Here is a 9,057-nt window from a genome sequence, read left to right as displayed (position 1 = left end):
ATGTCCGGCCCGCTCCCCTTCGCCGACTCATCCTCGTCCGCCTCCTCCGCCTCATCCTCGTCCGTCTCCTCCTCTCCCCCATGCCTCATATATGGCCCCTCCGCCGGTGCCACCGAGGAAATCTTCCTCCTTTACGACCACCCCTTGCCGCCGCCGACACTGCCACTGCCAACGAAGAAGCACAAACCGAAGAAGCGCGGTCGGAAGCCTAAATCCTTGCCATCCTCCTCTGGTCCCTCCGGCGAGCGGTGCTGGATCTTCGACGTTTCCAAAAACTGGAAACTTCAACTATTGCCGTTTCCCGTTTCCGTTTCCGCGTTTCCCATCTCCAAGTTTCCAGACAGCGTAGTGAGGCAACAATCATTGCACCTCGAGCGAGGATACGACATTTGGAACAAGGCAAAAAAATCTTTGTTGAGGATGCGACGACTTTAGTACCGTTAAGAGGGAAAGATTTAGGATAATTCCTCTAGGTAATCTCTTCAACCTATATATACCTATATATATATATATATCCTCTAGGTAATCTCTTCAACCTATATATATATATATATATATATATATATATATATATATATATATATATATATATATATATTATTCACCAATGTAATATTACATTTAGGCCATACTATTTACAAATAGATATCTAACAAGAACACATAAACCAATAATAAATTCCTTGGGTTCTTTACTTCTTTCAAGGTGTTCTTTTCAATTTCATGTGGTCATTTTATTTTGCTTGAAGGTTTTATTTAGCCGGTACATATGTTTGAGAATCTAGTAGACTAGTGGAAGTTTGGTACCCTTCTTAAATAAAACAACTGTCCTGTAAAAGCATGGGTTTGTTGAATGAAGATTTTGCTATGTGGGATGTAAATTTGTGCATCCTTATGGAATAGCTTTTTGTCTATTATCTTTTGAAGGATGATTTGCTTACCAGTAAATGTAAACTGCCACTATTCCAGGAAATTTTCACTGGAATGTTGAAGATGTTGCTAAAGCTATTGTCTGTATGATAATGTCTGGACCTTGTCTAACAGGATATACACAGGTATGCTGATATACAAGCATATTTAGAACATTATACAACCAAAATGTTCTGTAAACCATTACGAGATGTGGCATTTAATTGCTTCTGTTTGTAGACAATGAATGACTGGTATGACAGAGAAATTGATGCAATCAATGAGCCTTATCGTCCTATTCCTTCAGGAGCAATTTCTGAGGGTGAGGTATAATCTATTAAACTGAATAATATTCATTCATATGACCTATTTTGTCAAGATCCATTCTAACACATGCCTATCATTTATGTGCTACTTAGTCATTGGTTGCAACGAGGCAGAGCTACACCTGTTGAAGTAGGGTGACCACAAAAATCAACAATGTATTGGTAGTATAAGGATTAAGAAAAATATTTTCTCATTTTATTTTCATACATTTATATTTGCACCAACCCTACCCAGATGATCTATCAAGAAACTTACCTAATAGGCAACTACGTCCATCTCTATAGCAGTGTTCCCCACACTTTCTCTTATATATATATAGATCTCTTGTTTTATTATATATATTCATATATATATTTTTACAATATATATTGCACTGTTGTTTTAAATCCATAATTAATTACTTATTAGGGCCAATTCTGTGGTAAAAGGAATCCAACTAGTTCAAGAAGATGTAAAATTTTATGATAATTATAAAAAAAACCTAGAAAAGTAAATCAGTCTGGCTTAATTGGGTTTCATACTGGTTTGATTCTTTTTTGATTTTTCTCGATTTGAAGCTTAATTTTGACTGGAATAAGTACTTTATTACATACTGGTTCGGATCAATTTTTGAACATTATGTCTACCTGCTAAGAAAAAATTTCTGGCTCCACAACTGGTTGCACTATTGTCTGTAAGAGAGCAGACAGGTAGTTGGATATTATTGGTAGCAACAGATTGACAGATTATTTTTTTTCCTTTAATCATTTTTTAGAAACATTATTTGGCCAAATGCATCAATATTTGGTTGGTGAAAGGAAAAGGAATCATTGGTGTGCAAACTTGTTATGCAACAATCGAATCCTTTTTAATATATCTCTTTCTCAGGTTATAACCCAAATTTGGGTGTTTCTTTTAGCCGGCCTTGGATTGGCAGGCCTGTTAGATGTGTGGGTAGGTCTTCTTGAGTAATTTTAATCATGGTAGCCTTCATGTTGCACCTTATTAGTTTTTCCCCACACTAAAACTCTTAACCTCTTAATTTCAGGCAGGGCACAAGTCACCTGACATATTTTATTTGGCTGTTGGTGGATCTCTTATCTCTTACATATATTCAGCTCCTCCGCTTAAAGTACAGACATTTCATCTCTTCTCTATCTGTTACATTGACATTTTGGATTGTTAAAACAAACTATCTTTAAAATCCATTCATTCTCTTGTTAATTTCCAACCTCACAGCTCAAGCAGAATGGTTGGATTGGAAATTTTGCTTTAGGAGCAAGCTACATTAGCTTGCCATGGTAGTTATTGATGCTTGTAGACATGATTGTTTCTTCTCTTGCTTCTGTAGCATTTATTTCTTCTCTTAGCTTTCTATTCAAACATATGTTGGTAGGTGGGCTGGCCAAGCGCTCTTTGGAACTCTTACTCCTGATATTATTGTCTTGACACTCCTTTACAGCATTGCTGGGGTACTAGTGGTTGTTCTACAAGCCAGTCTTGTCAACATATTAGGTTATTTAATTTAATACTGCATTCTTTTGGCTCAGCTTGGAATTGCAATAGTAAATGATTTTAAAAGCATTGAAGGAGACAGGGCATTGGGACTTCAGGTTCATATTTCCAGAACACTTGTGATCTGTATGGCTTAAATGTAAATAATTGCATACCTATACTCTGGCATTCTACAGTCACTTCCAGTTGCTTTTGGCGTGGAGACTGCTAAATGGATTTGTGTAGCTGCCATAGATATTACGCAGTTATCAGTTGCAGGTATATATTTATACAATTTCTCAGCTTCTCTTTTTCTTCCCACTTTACAAGTATGGAATCTAGGACATTCAATTTATAATTTAATAATAATTTTGGAAGGTAATTAAAAGGCTACTTTTTTAGTAAATTGTATTAGCATAATATATAAAACAAGATAAAATTTATTTAAATATAAATGATGATATAATAGGGGATAAAGTTCAATGGCGTAGAAGGATTCATATAGCTGACACCACCTAGTCGGATAAAATTTGATTGTTGTTGTTGTATTAGCATAATCTAATGGGGTATAACTAAAATAATAAGAACTTATTTTCCAATGGATCTTCAACTCAGTTCCTTTCTGGCACCCTCTGAATATTCCTTTATTGCCTTTTTTGGGTTTTTGATTTTCTCTGTCGTCCAGCTTCTCACCTTATCGATGTTTAATGTTTTTTGCTCAGGGGCATAGCTGAACCGAGTAACTTAGACAAGATTCAGATCCCACGAAGAATCTGGCCATATAGATTTATGTTAAAATGATCAAATTGATATTCAAACTTCCAACAAAGATAGTCTTTTATGGTCTTTACATGATTTGGTGGAGAGTAAACCATGCTTTTATTACCTTGACTGCTTGTTCTGTGATGGTTTTAAATTTAGAATTCATTCGTAACAGTTCTTTCATATATTTGCACTTGTTCCAGGATACCTTCTTGGTGATGATAAGCCATTCTATGCATTAGCATTGCTTGGATTGATCCTCCCACAAGTATATTTCCAGGTAATATATTTAAAACCACTGCTAGTACCTGCAAAATTTCTATGACGTATGCCACTAGCTAAAGCATCTGAGGTTGTCGTGGAGTCCTCATAGAATGAATGCCTTGACTCACTGTAATCCATCAAAATATATATGTATATGCTTTCTCTTCTGGATATGAAAACTGTTCTATTTTTGTGGTCATGATAACTTCAAATTTTTCTTGGCAGTTTGAATACTTCTTGAAAGATCCCGTCAAGTATGATGTCAAGTATCAGGTAGTTCCGTTCCATTCTTCTTCATATATCTTGATCCTTGACTTTAATATCCACATAACATGTTTTCTTCCACAAGCAGGCTAGTGCTCAGCCCTTTCTGATCCTGGGTTTGTTAGTAACAGCCTTGGGGGTCAGTCACTGATTCAACAAGTCGTCTTGTTGCTCAATGATTTTGTGATTGTTTGGTGGTTTGCTTCTCTTGATGCACAATGATGCTCTAAATGGACTACCGCATGAACAATTCTGAATTTCTGAACAGGAAGCTGTAATAACATGAGCAACTAAGCCGATAGATGTAACGGAAAGCTGTAGAATGACATCGAATGGCAGAAACGGGCTATGACAAGAGGTACTTAAGTAGTAGTTATTCGTAAGAGGATTTTGAATCTTCTTTATCTATGAATAAGAAAACTATAAGTTGTCTTTCTTTTAGTTGATGAATTTGTGTGAGATATTCTGAATTCTTATGAGATAATTTTTCCATGGATCCTTCCTTATTCCTTGGCTACTAGTTTTCCTATATTTTGTCAAAATTGATCCGAGCTGAACTTTATCCATGTCTGAATGAAGTGTTATGAAAATTTAAAATTAATTAATTAATTAATTAATTGCTACAATAAGGAAATATTATGAGTGTGGTATAATATCGCAATTTAATGTATAATTTGTTGAACATATTCCTTTAATTCCTTGAATATGATGGTTAACGTTGCTTGGTGGAAAACGTTCTATTTAATCCCTTTTGTATGACTGACTGGTAGGTAACGTTGCTTGGTGGAAAACGTTCTATTTAATCCCTTTTGTATGACTGGTAGCGTTGCTTGCTGGATAACGTTACCATGGTAAGAGGCTCATTTTGAGGAAACTAAATATTCTTTTTAAAAAGAATGGGAGTTATATTTTTTCTTCTTCACTTGTAAGTCATTCACCCTCATTAATAAATTTCATCTATATCTATATTTCCTTCCACAGTTGGCTTTGGCTCGCGAGCTCCTGCTTAATGTCGTCTGTAAGCATTTATCTGTCGCACAATTGATCGACCCACTTTGTCCTTTGGATTGTTAGTTATATATTATGGGCCAACTATCTTGGATGATTAATTAGACGTGGCTGATTTAGTACTACAACTTGCTCATCTAGCTAAGCTAGATTGTTAAATTTTGCCCCAGGATTACAGTGCAATGCTTGACCCTATAGATCAACTAAACTAACCTATTAACTTGCTAAGTCAGATTGATCAACTAGCTTAGTTAGCACCATCAAACTTGAACAATTCATCCTAATCAATCGACTCAGCTTAATTACAACTCCTGATTTGACTAACTCTCTCAGCTTGTTGTAAAGGGTTTTTATAAAATTTTACTTCAAAAACTATTTTATATAGATAAAATATTTTTCGGAGGCTAAATATATAAATAGGTTTAAGATGAATGTGATTTTTGTTTGTAATTATTTATCATAAACAGTTGAGTGTACTAACTGTCAGTTGATTATTTGATAGATTAGTCGACTATTTATCTCAATAGTTGATTGTTTCTACTGATATCAACCTTCCACATGAAATAACATAGAATAATGTTAAAATATTATAAATTAAATACAACAATAATTATAATATGCCTGTTATAGTGGTGACATAAATGCATTTGTTACATAACAAAGATCCTTAGCATTTTAGTTTAACAACCACTAAGAACCTAATAAAGGTTGAGTCTGACTTTATTGACCAAGAAATGCTTAGGATCCGTCTTGGTAATGTTCTTAGAAATTAAGCATTAATATGTTACCTCCTTCTTATTAATTTTGTACCCCTAAATTCTAAACTCTAAACACTAAATTTTAAACTCTAAATTCTAAATCCTAAACCTCTTTAGTACCATATCATATATATATATATTAGGAGCCAAACGTGAATTGGTGCATGAGATTTCTCAATTCAGTGACTTGTAATTTTAATGATTCATTTTCCTCCTCAAATTGTTAAACTTGTGAGGCACCTCGAGTCTTTTAGAGAGGAAAATTTACCAAATAATTTGTCAATATTTTTTGAATACACCTTGTAATTTTTAGGATCATTGTTTTCATCTTCTGGCCATTAGAGCCAAGTGCTTTCTAGAAATTGTTTCTTCATCATATGAGGATTCTAATGGATTATCCTATGTAGCATTTAAGACCTCCTTCTTCTCCTTTTTCTTTTTCATAATCTTGCTTTGCCTCCCGGTAATCCTTGAAATGACATTTCCTATTACACTCATTAACATATAACATTACTTTTGTTATCTTTAGCTTGAAGAACCTTTCTTACATTTATCTTGTTGGTTTGCCTCTTCCTTTTCATCATTCTTCTTACTAGGTGTTGGAAATTTGAATGGAAATAAAAGGTGGTGGAAGGAGGATGCTCCTTTGTGAATGAGAATATAGTCCCACATTGAAAGTTTGAAGGTATAGTTGTTGGTTTATATTGTGTCACAAGTATTGATGTTGTGAACAAATGCATGGGAAGAGGCTTTCTCTCACCCGTGGATGTGCAGGGGTGCAAATTCAGGGCTCGAATTGCACTATCCGCGAGGTGACTTGTGTGCGAGCGCGACCTGCACACGTCGAATGTCAGACCGATCAGGACAAAATTTATCCAAGCGAATGAACCAACATATGTGCAATTGAATGCATGAACGTATAGATGCATGAATGCAATTCAACGTAGGCCTTGACATCATCCATTCAGCCCTCTCGACGTCTCGGTCACTCGGCCCTCTCGGTAATCGGTGACTTGACCATTCGGTTGACTCAGCACCGTTGATCGGGAAAACACCAGCCCCTGCCTTGCTGGCAGCTTGAAATTATCAGTTCAAGCCATCTCTACAAGATAAGTTGAATTATCTTATAATTTAATTCAGCAAAGAATTAATCTCTCCGACAAAGATTATCCAACACTAGGTTCGTTAACTCTTAAACTCATATCACTCCTTTCTACTTCTTCTTCATTTGAGGAGGAAGTATAATTGTCCTCATTATTTTTACTTCTTGAAGCGTTCTTTTGAGGGCTGTCTCAACTCTTTCAGACGCCCTAAGTAATCAATGTATTATTCCTTTTAAAATATTTAATTTTAAAAATAAATCTAAATCATATAACATATCATATCATGTTTTAAAAAGCTTTCTCAAGTATTATTTTTAATTCTAAATTTATTATTTCTTTTAAAATATTTAATTTTGAAAATAAATCTAAAACATATAACATAGCATGTTTTAAAAAGTTTTCAAGATACAAACATTGCCAAGAAAATCACATTGGGGTTGGGGGGGGGGGGATTGAAAAAAATTTATTAGTATTTACAAAGTTGAGGGAGGGCGATTGATAACTATTAATTAGGCATTTGCCGTGATAACTAGGCTTCTATATTCATGTTTTTTTGATTTTCTATATATTAAATTTACATTTATATCTTCTGCAAAGGTGGATCCGCCTCCTTAGCGGCCCCACACGGTCGGTCCCACGACCATCTGTGAGGAGGTAAATCATTTGGCTTCGCCATGTTGCCCTCTTCTGCAAGTTTGACTTCGTAACCAACTCACCTATGCCCCGGGGGCTATGAGTTGGATTCATTTGTGTGGAATGCAAATTATCTCTTATTTATGGTATTTCATCTAAAGATTTGAATATGATTTTATACGGATTCCACCTTTTGCTAGAAGAATATGATTTTATAGGAGCTCAAGTCAAGCCACCGATCGAGTCTGATCCAACCTGTTGAGGTTAAGGTTGAGGCTAAAGAGGAGTTTTAAATATGAAGTAATCTGAACTGTTCATCCCAGATCAAGAGTGATCTAAACTATTCGTTAAAGATCTGGTCCATCCAAATCAAGGAAGAGTAGATCCTCAAGATCTAGAGTCTTGCATCAAGATATGAACTCATCCTAACCCTTGGATCAGATATGTGATTAGCAACCATTTATCTTAGATTTGGATGATTCAATAGAGAACACTATAGTGTTCCCTAGATTGTGATATTTTTTTGTAGACAGAGGAGACACACGAGAAGCAAAGGAGCGGTGATCCCGATCATCTCCACCACAATTTGCCATCAATTCCAGCTCGAGGATAGTTATTGATGATCATCGACATCGAGCCTTCCTCTTCCAGTCATTGTAGATCTGATCCTATCTGAGCTTGGGGTTGCCCTAGCTCATTTGTGAGCATTCTTAATTGTTAAGTCTTCCCCATTTCGTTGTAGTTTTCCTTCATGTGATTGAATTGTGAGAAACGGTTTAGTTTAATTCACTCATGCATTTAATTTGAATTTGAGTTGTTTTGGTAAGTTAATTAGTAGTTATATTTCTTTGATGCCACTGCTCATCTTTGTTCCATTTGGTAGATTAGGTTAGTTTATAATTCTTGTTTTCAATTGCATGAATCAAGTTATCTTTGTACTTTAGTTTCCTTTATTTCCTATTCGATGCAAATATGTTAGGTTAGTTTAGATTTCTTCGAATGCTTGTGCTTCAATCATAGTTTAGATTCCTTAGGTTCTCTTTCATTATTCGTCTTTTAGAACTTACCGTTTTAAATCCAACCCTAAAATCATTTATAAATACTTGATCCTAAGATGTGTCATTCATTAACTATATTTCTTATGAGAGATGATCCGAGTCATCCGTATGCTATCTTAGTGAAGAGGGGTTCAGTAATATTATTTGATTTCGTATCATGATACTACAAGTTTATCAAATTCCCTTGATCCTGTTCCAATTCATCCTTCACCTCCATCTGCATGCTACCAGCTCCGGGCAACTTCTTCTTCTTCTGCGATCCACTGCCAGTCATCCTTCTTTCTCCTTCACTGTCAATGAGTAATGGGATTCCCTTCTCAACTGACCGATCACCATCATCCATTGAGGTTAAGAGGTTCATCTTCCTCAACCATCTCCGACCATCTTCATTTCAACCATTGTTGTCGTTGTCAACTCCGATTAGCTACTGCAAGAGTTTCCATTAATGTCAGGTTTATCAAGTTTTAGGGATTCCCATGCTTTGATGAAACCCTAATTA

General features: G+C 35.4%; 1 protein-coding gene across 1 annotated transcript; it reads left to right on the top strand.

The window, feature by feature from the left end:
• LOC141816727 (chlorophyll synthase, chloroplastic-like) lies at positions 1-4,448 on the top strand. Its single transcript, XM_074704473.1, has 12 exons — positions 1-232; positions 969-1,054; positions 1,149-1,235; positions 2,103-2,168; positions 2,263-2,346; positions 2,454-2,515; positions 2,611-2,686; positions 2,765-2,827; positions 2,906-2,987; positions 3,674-3,750; positions 3,960-4,007; positions 4,087-4,448. The coding sequence occupies exons 1-12, from the start codon at positions 1-3 to the stop codon at positions 4,147-4,149; spliced, it is 1,026 nt and encodes a 341-aa protein (XP_074560574.1). The 3' UTR covers positions 4,150-4,448.
• Positions 4,449-9,057: the final 4,609 nt, after the last annotated feature.

The sequence above is a fragment of the Curcuma longa genome, unplaced genomic scaffold (genome assembly GCF_044706935.1).
Source record: "Curcuma longa cultivar G26 ecotype Majalengka, Jawa Barat unplaced genomic scaffold, ITB_CL_G26_1.1 contig_17857, whole genome shotgun sequence".
Classification (NCBI taxonomy): domain Eukaryota; kingdom Viridiplantae; phylum Streptophyta; class Magnoliopsida; order Zingiberales; family Zingiberaceae; genus Curcuma; species Curcuma longa.
The sequence above is the reverse complement of the archived record's forward strand: the minus strand, read 5'-3'. Positions and strand labels throughout refer to the sequence as shown.

Bases quoted from the DNA above. Each gene is read 5' to 3' on its own strand.
- LOC141816727 (XM_074704473.1), top strand. From the start codon at position 1: ATGTCCGGCCCGCTCCCCTTCGCCGACTCATCCTCGTCCGCCTCCTCC. The intron at 2,516-2,610 runs GTAGTTATTGAT...ATATGTTGGTAG, and splicing joins AGCTACATTAGCTTGCCATG to GTGGGCTGGCCAAGCGCTCT. The intron at 2,828-2,905 runs GTTCATATTTCC...GGCATTCTACAG, and splicing joins ACAGGGCATTGGGACTTCAG to TCACTTCCAGTTGCTTTTGG.